General features: G+C 46.9%; 2 protein-coding genes across 3 annotated transcripts in view; one reads left to right on the top strand and one right to left on the bottom strand.

Moving 5' to 3' along the window:
* LOC309332886 (uncharacterized protein) overlaps positions 1-13,869 on the top strand; it is a 251,246-nt gene extending 237,377 nt beyond the window's left edge. For both annotated transcript variants that reach the window (XM_081846206.1, XM_081846205.1), the window contains 4 exons: positions 10,740-10,841; positions 11,192-11,335; positions 12,859-12,979; positions 13,273-13,869. In XM_081846206.1, coding sequence (XP_081702332.1) covers positions 10,740-10,841; positions 11,192-11,335; positions 12,859-12,979; positions 13,273-13,556 — 651 coding nt within the window. In that variant the 3' untranslated portion in view covers positions 13,557-13,869. The remainder of the gene's footprint in view (positions 1-10,739; positions 10,842-11,191; positions 11,336-12,858; positions 12,980-13,272) is intronic.
* Positions 13,870-14,403: 534 nt separating this feature from the next.
* LOC309332981 (tigger transposable element-derived protein 1-like) lies at positions 14,404-15,927 on the bottom strand. The gene is made up of 2 exons (XM_081846390.1): positions 14,542-15,927; positions 14,404-14,449 (listed from the first exon to the last, which is right to left on the bottom strand). Exon 1 carries the CDS (start codon positions 15,462-15,464, stop codon positions 14,547-14,549), a length of 918 nt encoding a protein of 305 aa, XP_081702516.1. The 5' UTR covers positions 15,465-15,927; the 3' UTR covers positions 14,404-14,449; positions 14,542-14,546.
* Positions 15,928-19,661: the final 3,734 nt, after the last annotated feature.

Raw genomic sequence — 19,661 nt, 5'->3', positions numbered from 1 at the left:
GGAGGAAAGCAAGCGAGCAAGAAGGGACAGCTAAAGAAAGAACTGAGAAAAGAGACAGCAAGACCTTCTGGGGGTCAAAGAAACTACAATGAGAAGGAAACTGAGTTTCCTTCCCCCCCCCCCAGCTTGCTGATGGTCCTGCAATGTTCTATTTACTTTTTATGTATAATTCTGTATTATATTGTTGAACTGTTTTCTTAGGTGATAAGCCTATAAAGGAGGGATTTAAGGGAGGGGGGAAGGTATTAAGGGAAGACTTTGAAAGGAAAGGCAGAAAATAAAAAGGGGTGGGAAGAAATAAGTGAGAGAGAACGTGTAAAGGGAAGATACAAAGCATTATATAATTTTTGATTATTGTTTAAAATAAAGAAATAAGTTGGGTTTTAAGCGATTCCAGTCTTTTAATAATTTCTTTTTGTTCCACCACTGGTAAATCTGCAAAGGAGGCAATGAGTTCGATCTCTTCTGGTGGTGTCAGGCCACTTTCCGGGTGGTCATTGTCCTTTGCTAGGGGAGAGGAGGCTACATAGCTCTTCTCCTGGGGTAGAACACCCCCTCCGGTGACCACTGGTGGATCGGGTTTAGCAGATTTTGAGCCCTCTTTGGTTATTGCCTCCAACAGTAGGGGTTTAGGCGTAGAGTCTATAAAAGCTCTCGTTGGTACTATCCCACAGCGAAACAAAAATGCTTTCTTGCGTAGTATGATAGTGGGAATTTTTGTGGATTGGAACGCAAGCAGGACTCTCTGAGATTTATGATGATGGACAAGGGGAAGGACTGCACAGAGGTCAATTTGTGTTGCCTCCATATTTAAAAGCACCTTTAAGAGATCCTTGGCACCCCCCAGAGTTCTCCATCTTGGGTCCCCATTTTGTATAGTTAGGCTCACTTTCCTTGGTGTTAAGATCAAGGATTGATGACCTAATTGAAGGTTAAGGTTGTATTTAAATTTGTCAGTACGCTTGTTATTTAAGGACAAACTCCTCGTCCCCTTCCTCTCTTCAAGGGACTTAACACCGGCTGACGCTGGGGAAGTAGTAACTAGCTTTTGTTGGAGGCTGTGCAGCTGGGACGAAAGATCATCTAGTCTTTTGAATATACAGTGCAAGGTTTTGATTATTAAATGGGACTGTTCAAATGTCATATGATTGGCCGTGCCAAGGACCAGTTCCTCCTTCTGAGGAGAGACTACACTCTTACTGTTGGCCGCATCGCTTGTTGTTTGTGGAATTATTCGCTCTTCGTCTTTAAGTGCTGACGCGCAGTCAATCAGTGGGTTGAAACGGTTCTGCGTTCCTACCATGTAGGAACAATCCAGTAGATTACTCCCTTCTTTAAAGTGACATGGTTCGACCCTTATTTGCTTTGATCTCGGAAAGGGAGCGGGGACCATCTCCTCGGGATCTCTAAGACGTTTCCCATATCCCATGGTTCAGATATCGAGAAGAGGGGGGATAGTATTTCAACGTCAACTCAGGTGATAAATATTTCCTTCTAGCCAGCCAGCACTTGCAATGGGGGTATATTTCGCTGCCTGTTCATATGAAAGTCGGCGTCTTCACCCTCACCCTCACAGGCCGGCAATTTAGGTCTATTTAGATCTACAAGGAGACTACCAGTAAGCAACACAGACCATTCCTTTGAAGTCCTACTCCCACCAGGACTAAGACTAATATAAGATTCTTCTTCAAAGCTTATCGCAGGGCCCACCGCAGTTCGGTCTCAGATGAAAGGGAAACTCTCAGATGAAAGGGAAACTCACAAAGGCCTCACCTTGAACAGGGGAGTTTCTCGTCATGCAGCTTCGAGCTTGGTCTGGATTCCGAACTCGGCTGCAGTAGAAGTTCACAGCAGGTTTCCTTCAGCTGTTAATCTTCCTTATCACTTAAAACAATTAGAGTAGAGAGCGGCGACACACAAACGGGAGTTCCCACAGGGCTTTCCGAGCAGTTTTTCTTAATATGTCTTTGGCTTAACTCAGCCTGCCTGCCAGTGAAGTGTTTCCCAGCAGCTGCAGAGATCCTTTTTTGTAAAAATAATAAAAATGCTGATAAAGGTAATTAAAAAGCTGATAAAACTAGTCAAAACTAATATAAACTAATAAAAACCGCACAACTAACACGGAGCTCAAATCAATGCTTCCTCTAACGACGCCATCTTGGGAGACTCATATTAAATTTATCTTAATTAGTGGTTGAGAGATTATCAGAATCCTGAAATTTGGGAAATCACATTTCAGACTCCATTGCCATTTTCTTTGAAGATTTATTAAGCAGGGAAGCAGGTAAACGGAGAAGAGGAAACAGAGTTCTGTGGCGCAAACCTCAGTTGTCCTGAACGAATTACGAAGAAAAAGATATTCTGGTCACCCCAATGGTCAGTGGGGGGTAGAAACTGTTACGATATGGATGCAATGCAGCTGCAAAGTGTTGGCTTGAAAAGTAAACATGATGGGAATGTTGGGACTGTCCGTGGGAAACAGAGGGACAGTCAACTCACAGTGCGAAGCACCGGAATTAGCTCAGAGTGTAATATGAGCTCTTCCGTTTATTCCTGTCCTGGAAGTACAGGAAGTGTTTTGTCTCTACACTGCTGGAGTTTGAAGAGAGCAGTCATGTTTTTTGTAACGCTGCAAAGACAGAAATAAAGGCATGTAAATACGTTTCTGTCTATCTCTTTCCCCTGCCAGGGGGCAGGAAAGAGGGGGTGTGTTCTTCTCACGTTTGAGAAGAATCGCCAATCCAGACCTTGCCTGCGCCTGCTGGGGAATGCAGCCAGGGAGGTCAACAGGGAATCATGCCGGGTGCCTTGGAGAGTTGCCAGTTTCTCCTGATATGGGCTTGATTTCCCGACAGAAACGACCCTGAAGAGGGATACAAAGGCTGCATTCCAGAGATCCATTTGAATTCATTCCATGAGTGCATCACATACCCACAAATACTCCTAACTGTTCCTCTTTGTTGCACCTTCTTGTCTTTCTGGTTAGGCCGTACCTCGTTCCAGGTGTACAGAAAGATGTCAGCCTGGATATGCCAAGGTGGTTCTAGAAGGAAAGCCCATTTGCTGCTATGCTTGTGCTCGGTGTGCGGAAGGGACAGCCAGGAAGGTGGGTGACTCCAAGGGGGAAGGAATTTCTGGAGAGAGTAAACACAGGGCAGAAATCCAGTCTCACACAATTTTTGTGAGAATTCTGCAGACATTGTGGAATGTGGCTCCTCAACTTCTTTAGGATTAATCCCCTTCATTACATCCTGGAAGAGAGTTGAAAGGAATGATCATAAGGAAGAAATCTCTAGGATTTCTTCAAAACGTAATAAGCACCGATCATGAGGGATGTAAGTGATGCTACAGCCATTCTTTTTATCTTCCACAGATGCAGAACATTGCACCAAACGCTCAGAAGATCACCATTCAAATAAGGAGAGAGATCAATGTGTCCCCAAGATTACCACCTTCCTGACTTATGGAGAATATTTGGGAATGGTTTTAGCTTCCATTGCCCTCTTCTTGTCCTTTACAGCAGGCATCGTTTTGGGAATCTTCATTAAATACAAGGAAACTCCCATAGTCAAAGCCAACAACCGGGACCTCTCCTACATCCTGCTCGTCTCCCTCCTGCTTTCCTTTTGGTCTTCCTTCCTCTTCATCGGGCGCCCAAGGAAAGAGACCTGCCTTCTCCGACAAACGGCCTTCAGCATCATCTTCTCAGTAGCTGTTTCTTCTGTCTTGGTAAAGACCATCACGGTGGTGCTGGCCTTCCTGGCCACAAAGCCCGGGAACAGAGTGAGGAGATGGCTGGGCAAGAGTCTGGCCAACTCCATGGTCATCTCCTGTTCTGGGGGGCAAGTTCTCATCTGCACCATCTGGCTGGGCTCTTCTCCCCCATCCCCAGAACCCGACATGCGCTCCCAGGTGGGAGAGATCGTCCTGCAATGCAACGAAGGGTCTGTGGCCATGTTCTACGTTGCCCTCGGCTACCTGGGCTTCTTGGCTGCCACCTGCTTCACGGTGGCTTTCCTAGCCAGGAAGCTGCCTGGCTCCTTCAACGAAGCCAAGCTGATCACCTTCAGCATGCTGGTCTTCTGCAGTGTTTGGGTGTCTTTTGTGCCCACCTACCTGAGCACCAAGGGCAAGTACATGGTGGCCGTGCAGATCTTCTCTATGTTGGCCTCCAGCGCTGGGCTTCTGGGCTGCATCTTCCTTCCCAAGTGCTACATTATTGTGCTGAGGCCTGATCTGAACACAAAGGAGCACCTGACAACAAGGAATTAAGGGGACATCTGATTCTTAAAATAGTCCATGTTCATGATGTCCAGAAGTGCATAAAGGAAACACAGCTACTCACCCATGCTGTTTATTCTCCATCTCTGAAAGAGATTGTGTTCCTTCTTAGCCTGGATTTTAGGAAGTCCTGTTGACATGAACACTAAGATGGGAGGAAATGATTTGCTCCCTTGCTTTGCCAAGGACTACAATGAGTCCTGGTCTACTGCCCTTAGTTTGTAAACTATTATCTTTTAATAATTTTGTGTTTTGGAAACTTATATTTATCTCACAACAAGATAGTTTAGAGGGAGAGGAGTTAGGTTTTTGAGTCTGTTTGCTTTGTCATGACTACCTATTAACCATATCAATTCTGATATTCAACAATACTGTTTGGTTATGCCAGTTCTATGTATTCAATTTTCTATGCGCCATTTCCCGCATTTATGCACTATCATTCATAAGCTCACTTCACATCATTTCGTTCTCCTAAGCTTTGTATATCAATAAACTGAGAAATTCATTTAAGACATCTTCCGTAGTCTGTTGTTTTAATTTCTGTATCGTGTAAGCTCTGCTCCCTGATCCAAAGAGTAGCAACTGACCTTAGTCAAGCCTTGACTGGGATTCAATGAATTTTATTGCACTGACCAGGGTTAGTGGCGGGCGAGGTAAGCGGGAAGAGAGGGGAGAGGGAACTCTCATGGGAGTGGCTCACGGGAGTGGCAGGCCGCCTACACCAATCTGGACAAGTCATTGTGAAAGGAGGTGGGGAGAGTAGATCTGGGGAAGGCAATGGGTCACGAAAGGCAGCAGTGGAAAGCGGGGAGAGGCGGGGCGGGGTTTAGTGGGGAGTGGTCACACCCACTAGGCAGGGCAAGGCAAAATGGGAGGAGCTTCTGGCTTGACTTATTTCATTATTATTACTAATATTAATTAGTAATGAAATATTAATTTGGGGAAATGTACATTATATTATATTATATTATATATTATATATTATATATTATATATTATATATTATATATTATATATTATATATTATATTATATTATATTATATTATATTATATTATATTATATTATATTATATTATATTATATTATATTATATTATAATAATTACCGGGGGGGGTTTAAAATAATTTTTATGAACATGCCAATCACATCACATTATCCAAATCACATTAGTTCCAAATTATACAGCCAAATTTTAAATTTTGTTGGGGGTACCCATACATCAAGTTCCGAACGAGTCCAAACATCACTTGTATTGCTGCTTTAATTAAACAGTTCTATCCAGTTCAATCCAGATAGTCCTTTATTACTTTCTTCATCTTCTTGTTGTTACTTATCCATCCGTCACTCCGGTCACAGAGATCTATTAATCAGCAGTCTTATCTCCCGAACTTTGCTCGATGTATGTGCTTTAACTTCATTCCAATCATATGTTTCCAATTATAATTCCGAGCTAAAGCAAACCAGCACCCGCTGATTGGAACCGGCGTCAGGAAGAGCCAACCTCATAAAGGGCTCGTGCCAAGTGACCGGCACCCCCTTCTCTCGAATCCAGGGGTGCATTGTGGACACCGCTGGCAAAGCAGCCCCCCCCTCCTCACGCACCAGGCTTCGGAATGCAGGCAGCTCTGCGCAACCTTCGCGCCGGGCTCCCGAGGGTTGTGCAGAGCTTCCTGAAGCCTGGAGAGCGAGAGGGGTCGGTGCGCACCAACCCCTCTCGCTCTCCAGCCTTCAGCGAAAGCCTGCATTCGCCCCATAGGACACACACACATTTCCCCTTCATTTTTGGAGGGGAAATAGTGCGTCCTATATGGCGAAAAATACTGTATTTTATATTATTATATTATATTGGGACGCGGGTGGCGCTGTGGGTTAAACCACAGAACCTAGGTCTTGCCGATCAGAAGGTTGACGGTTTGAATCCCCGCGACGGGGTGAGCTCCCATTGTTCGGTGCCAGCTTCTGCCAACCTAGCAGTTCGAAAGCAAGTCAAAGTGCAAGTAGATAAATAGGTACCGCTCCAGTGGGAAGGTAAACGGCGTTTCCGTGTGCTGCTCTGGTTCGCCAGAAGCGGTTTTGTCATGCTGGCCACATGACCCGGAAGCTGTACGCCGGCTCCCTCGGCCAATAAAGCATGATGAACATCGCAACCCCAGAGTCGGCCATGACTGGACCTAATGGTCAGGGGTCCCTTTACCTTATATTATATTATATTATATTATATTATATTATATTATATTATATTATATTATATTATATTATATTACCATATTTTTCGCTCCATAAGACACATCAGACCATAAGACACACCTAGTTTTTGGAGGAGGAAAACAAGAAAAAAAATATTCTGAATCTCAGAAGCCAGCGAAAGCAGTGATCCCTCTTGCTGTTCTGGCTTCTGGGATAGCTGCGCAGCCTACATTCGCTCCATAAGACGCACAGACATTTCCCCATACTTTTTAGGAGGCAAAAAGTGAGTCTTATAGAGCAAAAAATACGGTATATTATATTACATATTACTGTATTTTCCCATGTAGAACATGCCCCCGTGTATAAGACACCCCCTATTTTGGGGGTCTCAAAATTAAGAAAATGGTGGGATCCCATTTTCCGTGTCTTATACACGGAAAAGTACGATTATAGTATAGTATAGTATAGTATAGTATAGTATAGTATAGTATAGTATAGTATTGTATTGTATTGTATTGTATTGTATTGTATTGTATTGTATTACACAGGGTAATTCATAATGAAGTATACAGTTTCAAAACTCTATAAAAAAAGAAGATATCTCATGTTACCTGTGACAGAATTGTAGGAGAATGTTGAAGTATTTTAGAAACAGTCACAGATGTTCTATGTGTGCAGCCTTGTCACACAGCACACATCACAATCGAAAATGCCATTGCACAACAAACTCCGTTTTGCTCAGTTCAAGAACACAAGACGCCTTCTCCGCTGCAGACGCAGCCATTTCGCCTGACTAGTCACGTGACACGCGCACTCTCACCTCCATCACTTCCCTCAGTCGCGGAAGACAAACTGTATGAGTACATCTGCCTCATGGGTCGCTGCTGTGGTCCGTGTCAGCGCCTGTCTTACAGGATCTGGAAACTGTATATTTCATTATGAATTACCCGTATTATTTCACTTATTAGCTTTATTGATAAATTATCCTTTATTAGGTTTCATTTCCCTCACGTCCTTCTTCCCAGCATGCTTTGCTGCCCCTTCTTCTCCAAACAAGGATCCTGTTTCCTATAATTGAAATTTACCCATTTTCCAATGTATAACTGAATAAATACATCTGAAAGTGTCTTTCGTTAGGTTTCACTTATTAGCTTTATTGATAAATTATCCTTTATTAGGTTTCATTTCCCTCACGTCCTTCTTCCCAGCATGCTTTGCTGCCCCTTCTTCTCCAAACAAGGATCCTGTTTCCTATAATTGAAATTTACCCATTTTCCAATGTATAACTGAATAAATACATCTGAAAGTGTCTTTCGTTAGGTTTCACTTATTAGCTTTATTGATAAATTATCCTTTATTAGGTTTCATTTCCCTCACGTCCTTCTTCCCAGCATGCTTTGCTGCCCCTTCTTCTCCAAACAAGGATCCTGTTTCCTATAATTGAAATTTACCCATTTTCCAATGTATAACTGAATAAATACATCTGAAAGTGTCTTTCGTTAGGTTTCACTTATTAGCTTTATTGATAAATTGTCCTTTATTAGGTTTCATTTCCCTCATGTCCTTCTTCCCAGCATGCTTTGCTGCCCCTTCTTCTCCAAAAAAGGATCCTGTTTCCTATCATTTTATGTTTCTCTAAACGTATTTGGATTCTTCCATTTAAACTTGATGGAGGGGCAGAGCGATGGGAAAAGAGAGAAGGCTTTTCCTCACAGCCTTTCCCTCGCCCTTCCCAGGCTGCCCTGCGCAACCTTCCTCCTGGCCTGCTAATAAACTCAGAATAACCCATTATTATACTAATAAACCCACATAACCCAGGAAGCCTCCCAGAGACCTCGTCCTTTTCCTCATTCCCTTGGAGGCACCTAGAAGGGCTTCCCCCTTTTCCCGACGTCCCGCGGCTCCGGCGCCCTGGACAACAGAGGCCAAAATGGCCTTGGCCACCCGCCAGTTGTTTTGCCTGCAATTTAGAGCTCCAAAAATGCTTTAAATGCATGTTGTGGCTGTGATTTTTACAGTGCTTTTAATATTCTGTTGGGAGCTGCCCAGAGTGGCTGGGAAAACCAGTATTATTATTATTATTATTATTATTATTATTATTATTATTATTATTATCTCATTGCCTTGATTGCAATGAAACCTAAAGCAGACCCATTGAAATGCAAATATTAACTTGGTTTTGGGTTTACACCAACCATTCTTCTTTTCCCAATAACCCTGAGATGTTTTTAATTGTTTTTAAACCGGGATCTTTCATGAGGAAGGGCGGCATATAAATCAAATAAAGGAGAAGAAATTTAGAGTATTGAGTAAATTTAGTTATAAAAATATTAATTTAGTACCGTATTGGCCCGAATATAAGCCGCACCTTTAAAATTCAAGGGGGAGGAAAGAAGACAATACCCAAATATAAGATGCTCCCTTCAAATTCGGCAGGCACTCACACCTGTTCCATTTTACCGTATGTCTGTTCCGGCAGCGATATTGTAAAAGCGAGCTTTTGTAAGGTCGTGAATTTAACGTTTATCTTCAGAAACAATGTAAAATTAAGGAATGTTAGAAAGATGTTGGGGGAAAAAATTATGTGGTTCTAGCAGAAAAGATATAAAGGATTAAGTAAAAATGAATTGCTGAAAGAAGAGATTGCAAAATTATACTATATTAAGATAAATTATTAAGTTAAAAACAAAGTTGGAAAGGATTTGCTGAAATATTTAATTGAATTAGAATACAAAAATGGGAGGTGTGAGGAGGTCAAGGAAGTAAGTGAATGTAAATAAGTGATGTAAAGGTTGGACTTGTCTCTTTTTTTTCTTTTTTTTTTGATGATGTTTGCTTTTTTATGTATTGTTATCTATATTTTTCTCTTTTTGTTTTCTGTAACATTTAAAATCTTAATAAAAATATATTTAAAAAAATACGGTAATGTACTATGACAAAGAATATGGCTTTCAGTTTACAGGGCACTCTGATATGAGTGTTCATTAAATCTAGTTTAATGATGATGATGATGATGATGATGAAGAAAAGGTGTTGCAATGGAGGACTGCAGGGAAAAGAAAACTCCTGGCACGCATTCTTTCTTGCTACAGAATTAAAAGATTTCTCCACTTTTCTCCTTCTTTTTTCTCTTGGGTGGTGTGTTCAGCGGTCACCCTCAGGGGAAACAGGTCCCCCCCCCCGGAGGAAATGGACTGATCGGAACCTGGCTGTGACATCGGCTCAGAATCCCAACCTCACTTGGCAGGTGAGGCCAATCCCTGCCTTTGGGTGCCTTATCTGGGACTGCAAAGTGAGAAGATTGACGTCTGGGAAAATGGTGAGGGGACCAGCAGGAAACGGCTAAGGGAGTCTGAGTCCTTTTATTCTGTTGCAGTTGCAGAAAAAAGAGGGTGGGGGATTGGGGGCCGCCCCAGGTGTCATCACTGAGGGGGGTGGCAAAAGGACAAAAAGCCCAGTTTAAAATAAAAATAAAAATTGGGCTCACCAAACCTTTTAGATGAGTCAAAAAACGCGGCTGGCACTGGGCACCAGACCGGGGGGGCTGGCACTTACCGGGGGGGGGGCATGCAGAGTGCCTGATCCACGCATCTCTCCTGGGGGTGACGTGGTGGCTTGGGCCCCTGCAGGCTCGGTGCTGCCTGAAACACCAGCGTGGGGCTTGCGTCTGCCCCCTGCCTCTCCCTCAGCCGCCCTACAGCTGGGGGGGAGGCAGAGGATAGGCTCCAGAAAGCGCCCCCCGCCCACAGGACCCCCGCGTTGAACCGGGCACCCGAACGGCTGGCTATGCCGCTGTTCTGTTGTTTGAATTATGGGTGCCTTGAGAGTGAATGTGCTGTGCTTGCTGCCCCACTTGTCCTGATGGACCAGCCCCCCATGGCACCAGGGCTGTAGGGCTTCCCTGGCTAGCGACTCAATGTGGGCAGGAGAGTCTGCCTTCTGGGTTCCTGCCTGTCTCATTTTGGGCTGCTCTCTTTTTCCTTAATCCCCGCCACCACCTCTGGGGTCCTGTCTCTGCTAGCAGTCAGCCATCGAGGATGACATTTTCCATGAAAAGGACGATGAAGGAAAAGGCGAGAAGGAGACCGCAAGACGGCTGGTTCTCCTCAGCCCTGACTGGGTAGGTGGCCGTGGCCTAAGCGGTGATTGGCAGAAGGGGAGGGGGGCATATCAACCGTAGGATGAGACTGTTGTTTCAGTTATGGGTGCCTTGAGTTTTAATGTTTGGTTGCGTTTTTAATTGCTCCTCTTTTGCATCTTTTCCTTGCAGGTTCCCAAACTTTCCCCAGCCAGCTCCGTCAGCAGCCTTTCCTCCCTGTCCTCTGTGTCCTCCCTGTCTTCCCTCGATTCCTTTTGGGATTCCGTCAATGAGGTACGTAGCAGACAGAGCAGGAGGGAAGCCCTGCTGAGCTGCACAAGGGCAACCCTGAGGCTGGGGAGAAGGAGGAGGAGGAAGCTGGCCGGCCAGGCCACCTTCTGGACGGTTGTGAGCAAGGGGGCAAACAGGCAGGGGGCTGCTAAGGGCAGACCATGCTTGCTGCCCCACTCCTCCTGATGGACCAGCCCCCCATGGTGCCAGGGCTGTAGGGCTTCCCTGGCTAGTGACTCAATGTAGGCACGAGAGTTTCCCTTCTGGGTTCCTGCCTCCTTTTGTGCTGCTCTCTTTCTCCTCTCTCCCCACCACCACTGCCACCACCACCTCTGGGGTCCTGTCTCTGCCAGCAGTCAGCCTCTGAAGTGGCTATCAAGGAGGAAGAGCCACAAGAACAACCAGGGAGCCCCCCAGAGGAGGACGGGGAGGACAAGGAGGCCCTTGATTTGCCATGCCCCCCACCTGGAGAACACCTGGAGGCAAGCGTAATTGAGGTCAGACAAAACATACACTCATTCATGACATATGAAAAGCTTCCCTGAACAGATGTCTTCTAAAAGTCAGATAGTTGTTTATTTCTTTGACATCTGCTGGGAGGGCATTCCACAGGAGGTGCCATCACCAAGAAGGCCCTCTGCCTGGTTCCCTGTAACTTCGCTTAGTGCAGTGGGGGAACTGCCAGAAGGCCCTGGCGCTGGATCTCAGTGTCCGGGCAGAACGATGGGGGTGGAGATAATTCTCCTGGGTTGCTTTTGGTTTGGTATTTGTTTTGTGAGATAACTCTTTTGAATGAGTTTCCAGGTGGCTCCTGCCAAATGAAGTTATTGATTGCAAAGTGGGTTTGGCGATAATAAAACCATGTTGGCACTTTGCAAAGCCGGTTCTCTCTGGGGGTTTCCTGCCTCCGATACCTTCCCCCCATCCGCTTGTTCTTGGCTTTGTGTCTCGTCCAGATATATCCAGGGCTGACCACATGAGAACTTGGGAGAGGAGTGTTCCCTACTGACTACAACTCTTTCATATAACGCCTTGCCCCAAAAAAGAAAAGGAGGGATTATGACAGCCTGCCACCACACAGGCCCTTCTTCGTATGGCTCCTTCACAAACGGTCTGGAGGGCAGCAACACAAGAAGGGGCCTTTTCTGTGGTGGCTCCCCACTTGTGGAATGCTCTCTCCAGGGAGGCTCATCTGGCGTCTTCATTATGTATCTTTAGGTGCCAAGCAAAGACGTTTCTCTAGAACAGAGCTTTCCAAACTGTGTGTCGCAGAACCTTCGTGCTCCTCCCAGGGCTGGAAAAGGGCTAGTTGAACTGAATCCCTGTGTTGCGAAATGAGGCATGTCTCCAAAGTGTGTCACCAAGATGGAACGTTCTGCTCTACAACCAGCCTTTGGCTAATTGAACAATGCATGGCCTTTTCAACATGCTTGTGGATTGGGAGGTTGGCTTATGAGTTCGCTTTTGTTTTTAAAACATATGCTGTGTTTTTATTTTGTATTTTTATGCTGTAAGCCGCCCTGAGAGCTTCAGTTGAAGGATAGCATGCAGATTTAATCAATTGTTTGATTGTAAGATTGATTAAGGGACGCAGGTGGCGCTGTGGGTTAAAGCCTCAGCGCCTAGGACTTGCCGATCGAAAGGTCGGCGGTTCGAATCCCTGCGGCGGGGTGCGCTCCCGCTGCTCAGTCCCAGCGCCTGCCAACCTAGCAGTTCGAAAGCACCTCCGGGTGCAAGTAGATAAATAGGGACCGCTTACCAGCGGGAAGGTAAACGGCGTTTCCGTGTGCGGCTCTGGCTCGCCAGAGCAGCGATGTCACGCTGGCCACGTGACCCGGAAGTGTCTCCGGACAGCGCTGGCCCCTGGCCTCTTAAGTGAGATGGGCGCACAACCCCAGAGTCTGTCAAGACTGGCCCGTATGGGCAGGGGTACCTTTACCTTTACCTTTACCTTTAAGATTGATTAATGATTGTGGCATTTTCCCAGAATCTGGAGGTGAATTGTTTACTTTTTTCACAGGACTGCGAGGGAAAAAGGCCCCCGAAGACCCCCACTTGCCTGGCTTCCATCGTCTCCTGGGTCCACAAGGTCTTCAGAAGAGCGCTGCCGCCAACACCACCAGTGCCACTGGGGCAACCCAGTACAAGCACCAGCAGCGGGGCGCAGGCAGAAAGGAGGCCACTCTGCACACGGCTCAGGCGCTGGATGCGGCAGCATCGCAGCTGTGTCCACCCTGAACCAAGGTGAGGAGGAGTTGGGAGGCTCGCACCGATTCACCCAGGGAGATTTTGTCACACACACCCCAGGGATGACACTCGGGGCGATACCCCCCCCCCCGCACCCCACCTTCCTCCGTCAGTGGTGGCAGGGGAAGTAGCACCTGGAGGCGCCCGAGTCCCTAAGGGACATTTCCTTTTGGTTGTCCTTCTACAGGTCTTAATCCTTGTGGTCCAAACTGGAGAGGAGGAATAAAAGATCAGAGCGCGGAGGCAAGCGGGGCGAGAAACCCAAACTCTCGTGGCCCTACGCCGGCGTCCCACACGGCCAGCCCCAGTCCTAGAGCCCGACACCTTTTGAGATTGCGGAGCAGAACAGAGAAGACAGCGGGCAAAGGGTGGACGGTGAAGGAGAAGTGCGAGAGAACAACAGCGTCTGCGGTGTTGGAGGAGAAAGAGAAGGCAGGATTGAGAGGGGAACGATCCTGGAAGGTGGCTTGAAAAGAAGGGGCAATATGGCGTAGAAAAACTGCTAGCTCATGCTGCCCACGCCCAAAGGAGGAGGAAGGAAAGGAGGAAAGCAAGCAAGCAAGAAGGGACAGCTAAAGAAAGAACTGAGAAAAGAGACAGCGAGACCTTCTGGGGGTCAAAGAAATTACAATAAGAAGGAAACTGAGAGTTTTTAGGTTGCGCTCCACGGCAACCCGGAAGTAACAAAACGCATTACTTCCAGGTTTTGCCATTCACGCATGCGCAAACGCTCAAAATGATGTCACGCACATACATGGAAGCAGCAAGTTGTGACCAGCACACATGCATAAAGTGGTGCCTCGCAAGACGAAATTAATTCGTTCCACGAGTTTTTTCATCTAGCGAATTTTTCGTCTTGCGAAGCACGGCTTCCTATAGGTATGCATTGAAAATCAATTAATGTGTTCCTATGATCAAAAAAGGGACGCGGGTGGCGCTGTGGGTAAAAGCCTCAGCGCCTAGGGCTTGCCGATCGAAAGGTCAGCGGTTCGAATCCCCGCGGCGGGGTGCGCTCCCGTTGCTCGGTCCCAGCGCCTGCCAACCTAGCAGTTCGAAAGCACCTCCGGGTGCAAGTAGATAAATAGGGACCGCTTACTGGCGGGAAGGTAAACGGCGTTTCCGTGTGCTGCGCTGGCTCGCCAGATGCAGCTTTGTCACACTGGCCATGTGACCCGGAAGTGTCTTCGGACAGCGCTGGCCCCCGGCCTCTTGAGTGAGATGGGCGCACCAACCCCAGAGTCTGTCAAGACTGGCCCATACGGGCAGGGGTACCTTTACCTTTACCTTTATGATCAAAAAAAGTCCAAACAAAGCCAAATTTGGTACAACTAGAGTTTATTAAGTGCTCTTTAAAGTCACACATACTGTAAAGAGCATTTCAAAAATTGAAGGAACAATAAATTAAGTTTCTAAACATGACAGAAAAACATTTTAAAATCAGCAAAGTGTACAGTACATTTTCTAAGTCTCTGGGGGACAACTCAAAGAAGGTTCCTCTTCCACTCTTTGCTTCTTGCTGAAGAACCTGCCCATGGTCTGCTGCTTCATCCGCCTTTTCAGCACCTCCCTGAAAGGCAACATGACCCTCGTATCAAAAGTGTTCACAAGGTCATGTACCACATGCTTGTCAGGGTGGTGCCACTGTGCAAAAGCCTGCACATCCTTCCACTTCAGGCAAATGTCCCTCAGTACTTTGGAGGACAGCCGTTCCTCAGTTGCTTCCTCCTCTTCCAGCGACGCCTGCTCCTGCGCAGCCTCTGCCTGCAGTTCGACCAGCTCCTGGGTGGTCAGCTCGTGGTCGTGCTCCTCCACCAGCTCGCTGATGTCCTCCTCTGTGACCTCCAGCCCCATGGTCCTCCCCAAGGCAACAATGTCCTCCACCACTGTTGACTCTGGTGCATCAGAGTCACTTGATGCCACACAGTCCGGCCACAGGCTTCGCCAAGCGCAATTCAAATTTCTCTTGCTGATCCCGTTCCAGGCAGTGGTGATCATCTTCAAGCAGGTGACGATGTCAAAGTGGTCCTTCCAGAATTCCCGCAGGGTGATGGTGGTGCAAGCAAGATGGACCCAGTCCACAAACAGCACACGTGTGACCCAAGCCTTACTGTTGGATCGCCACATGACACGCAGCTGCTCCTTGTTGAACTTGTGTTTCTTGAAGGCCCGTGGATTCTCCGAGTGGTACACCAGCAGGGGCTTGATCTTCCGGTCGCCGCTTGCGTTGGCACAGAAGAGCAGGGTCAGACGGTCCTTCATGGGCTTGTGGCCAGGCAACTTGGCCTCCTCCTGTGTGATGAAAGTCCTTTTGGGCATCCTCTTCCAAAACAGCCCGGTCTCGTCGCAGTTGAAGACCTGCTGTGGAATGTAGCCCTCCATCTTCACAACCTCCAGGAACTCCGCTGCAAAGTCTTCAGCCGCAGAAACATCAGAACTGGCAGGCTCTCCATGCCTGACCACGCTGTGGATTCCAGATCTTGTCTTGAACCGGTCAAATCAGCCTCTGCTTGCCTTGAAGACTTCTGGCTCGCCTGAGGTTCCTGGCTGTTCCTGGACGAGGTCTGCGTGCAAGGCCTTGGCCTTCTCACAAATGACGGCCTCAGTCACTGTGTCCCCTGCAGGCTGCTTCTCTTCTAACCAGATGAGCAGCAACTTCTCCACCTCCTCCAGAACAGCTGAGCGGTTCTTCACGATCCTGGTGACTCCCTTGGCTGCATCAGTCGCGAGGATCTTCTCCCTCATCTTCAGGATGGTCCCGATGGTCGATGGATTCCTCCCGTACTCCCTGGCGAGGTCTGTCACACGCATTCCACCGTCGTGCTTCTGGATGATCTTCATTTCCAGCGTAACCTTCTCCTTCTTCCCCTCGCCAGGCTCTGCAGCAGCAGTCTTCTTGGGTCCCATGGCAGCACAGCTCCTACCTTCGCAAACGCCCCCCTCCCAAAAAAAATCAGTGCTTCACCTATTTTCAAGAGAGATTTTTTCATTCTGAGATGTAGGTGTCCTGTTGTGTTGTATAAAGAGAACTGTGATCCAAATAGAATAAACATAAAATTATTAATCTCAGTTGCTTGGAAATTGCTTGAGTTTCATGTCACCCTCTGGGTTAGGAAACAGGTACCTACTTTGTCAACCATTGCAATCGTTAGAAATGAGAGCAGGTGTGTGTGTGTGTGGTGTGTGTGTGTGTGTGTGTGTGTGTGTGTGTGTGAAGAAAAGGAATAATTCCTTTTCACATTTTAGACTCCACTAACAAGGAAGTATCCTGACTCATATTATTTTATTTATCATTTCAATTAAAGCACATATTTCCTGCTCTTCAGCCACCAAATGTTAATCTGCAGGATTTAAAAAATCCATTTTTAAAACTATAGCATTCTTTAACGACAGTTTGTTGGTGGTCATTTATAACATTATATCAGTATAAGGATATAATAGAAGAATGCAAGAATGCCAATGAATCTGGTCAGGGTTCAAAAGTTTGCACTGAATTTCCCCACCTCCAGGAAGCCATGAAACTCAGACAATTTCCAGAGCTCAAAGGTTGAATTGCCTGAGTTTCATGGCATCCTGCAGGTGGGGAAACTCAGTGCATCCATAGGTAGGAGAGTGTTTCACTAAGGAAGACCCAGGGAACAAGGAAATGGGAGAGGTTTGGGTGGAATCTTTTAGTGGACCCCCCAGCTCCCATCAGCCCAGCCAGCAAGACCAATGGTCAGGGCAGGGTAGACCTGCAACATGAGGACAGCCTTGGCTCCCCAGCCGTGAGAAAGGGGCTCTTTCCTTGATAAACAGGAACCACTAGAAGGACTGGAGGACCATGAAACTATGAAGTACGTACTTTTCATTCCTGGCGAAGGGTGTCTGAGAAAAGACATACGGAGTTTCCTTATATAAGCCTTTTGGAGAGATGACCCCACTGATGAGAAAGTGTCCACGCCGGTAGTAATTGCGAGCATCCGTTTCATCCCTGACCAGATTCAAGGGGCATTTCGCCTTGTGGTTCCCGCAGACTCCAAAGGGCATCATGAGCAGCAGAAGCTGCAACAGAAGGAGCAGGGATCTCTTTCTGGCTCATGACTAATTACAAATTAACCCAACAATCCTTTGCGGTAGCCATATCAGCGTTTCAATGAGCCAGTTCGATATCGGGGACTCTGACGTTGTGCACTGGAGGACCCCAAGCTGGAAGAAAATCCTTGCTCCCCAGAGAGACGCCGGCTTGGACAGCCCCCTCAGCTTCAACTACGAAGCCTACGAGAGCAACTCCGACTGTAGCTTGCAGGTTGCAAGTCTGTCCCTGTTCAGTAGCCTTTCCTCCCTGTCTTCCCTGGATACCCTTTGGGCCTCGCTCAATGAGGTACATAGTAGACAGAGCAGGACGGAAGCCCTGCTGAGCTGGGTAACCCTGAGGCTGGGAAGGAGGAGGAGGAGGAAGTTGGCCAGCCGGTCAGGCCACCTTCTGGACCTGTTGTGAGCAAGGGGGCAGACAGGCAGGGGGCTCCTAAGGGCAGGCTATGCTTGCTGCCCCACTTGTCCTGATGGACCAGCCCCCCATGGTGCCAGGGCTGTAGGGCTTCCCTGGCTAGCGACTCAATGTGGGTTCCTCTCTCATTTTGGGCTGCTCTCTTTCTCCTCTCTCCCCACCATCACCTCTGGGGTCCTGTCTCTGAATCAGATGGCCATCCCACCTCTGCTTAAAAACCTCCAAGGAAGGAGAGTCCATGGTCGGATCCAGCTCCTTCTTTGGTCCTGGGGAGCAAAGTTCAGGCCAAACTTCCAACTTCCAAACACTCCCCTTGACTTCTGTCCAAAATGTTTTTCTCCAGCTCTGCACCTGCCGCTTGAGCCATTCAAGACTCCAGAAAGTTATTGTGCTGAAACTTATTCCACTTGGAATAATCAAAATTATAGTCATCTCATCTTCTGAAAGCTCAGGAGATATTTCTGGGGGTAGCACAAGCCTTGGAAAGCAACAACAGCATGGCAATATTAATTGCGCTGTGACTGGGAAAGAAAAAGTTGGTGCAAAGAATATTTCCTGTGTTGGAGACAGACTGAGTCAAGATGCAGAGCTGGCGAAAGAGGGGTGTGCCTGCCTTGTGCTTCCGAGCTCCGAAGGTAGAGTTGAAAACCACCCAGATTGGGAAAGCCCACCCAGTCTGGCCTTGCAAGAGTCTTTGGGTTCTTCTGCTTTAGCTCCTTGGCAGGTAAGAGGAGGAAGAGGCAAAGCCAGAATGAGATCCCTGCTCCTTCTGTTGCTGTTTCTGCTGCTCATGATGCCCTTTGGAGTCTGCGGGAACCACAAGGCGAAATGCTCCTTGAATCTGGTCAGGGATCAAACGGAAGCTTGCAATTTCTACCGGCCTGGACACTTTCTCATCAGTGGGATCATCTCTCCAAAACGCTTTTATAGGCAACCTCCATATGTCTTTTCTCAGACACCCTTCGTCAGGACTGAGAGGTATATAAAATCATATGTGGGTGGGTTTCATGGTCCTCCAGTCCTTGTAATGGTTCCTATTTATCAAGGAAAGAGCCCCTTTCTCAGGGCTGGGGAGGCAAGGGCTGATGTTGGAGGACTACCCTGCCCTGACCATTGGGCTTGCTGGCTGGGGGTGATGGGAGCTGGGGGGGGGGTCTAGTAAAAGATTCCACCCAACCCTCTCCTATTTCCATGTTCTCTGGGTCTTCCTTAGGAAAACACTTTCCTACCTTTGATTCTGTGTTGCTTTTAGAAGAATGCAAGAATGTTAGTGAATCTGGTCAGGGTTCAAAAGGATTCACTGAATTTTCCCACCTGCAGGATGCCATGAAACTCAGGCAATTTCCCAGGCTCAAAGGTTTCATTCAACATTATTATATTTGGACAATTCAGAAACTGTCGTTAAGGAATGTTATAGTTTTACAAATGGAATTTTAAGATCCTCTAGGTGACTTTTGGTGGCTGAAGAGCAGGAAAGATGTACTTTAATTGGAATGATGTATAAAATAATATGAATCAGGAGACTTCCTTGTTCGTGGAGTCAGGTCTCTAAAACATGAAAAGGAATTATTCCTTTTTTCACATACACAACTGGTCCCATTTCTAAGTAGTGAGATGTTTGATATTTCTTCACTTGGAATCCATAGGTACCTGTTTCCTATCCCAGAGGGAGGCATGAAACTCTAGCAATTTCCAAGCTGCCAAAATTATTTTATGTTTATTCTATTTGGATCATTTGTGAACAACCTTAGCCCAGTTCTCTTGACACAATACCACAGGATACCTACAGCCCACTATGGGCTACATTAAAGGTTTCCTCCTCCAATCTCAGCACTTTTTCCTTTCTTTCACTGTTTTAAAAAAATTAACAAAATATGTTTTATGGAATCGATGTCTTGAGCACACGAGCAAAGTCTGTCCCGGTAGGGAACTCCTCTTAACCTGCCATCTAACACTGCAGAAGGAAAGACATTTAGTCTGGCTTTGGTAAAAAGCCTTCGGTAGCTTGGTACTGTCAGGTTTTTGATGTAAGATGTTAACTTAAAGACATACCCATATTGTACTCCTACTGCCAGCGGACTACAGACTGT

Source organism: Podarcis erhardii, assembly GCF_964252035.2.
Source record: "Podarcis erhardii genome assembly, chromosome: 18".
NCBI classification, from domain to species: Eukaryota; Metazoa; Chordata; class Lepidosauria; order Squamata; family Lacertidae; genus Podarcis; species Podarcis erhardii.
The sequence above is the reverse complement of the archived record's forward strand: the minus strand, read 5'-3'. Positions and strand labels throughout refer to the sequence as shown.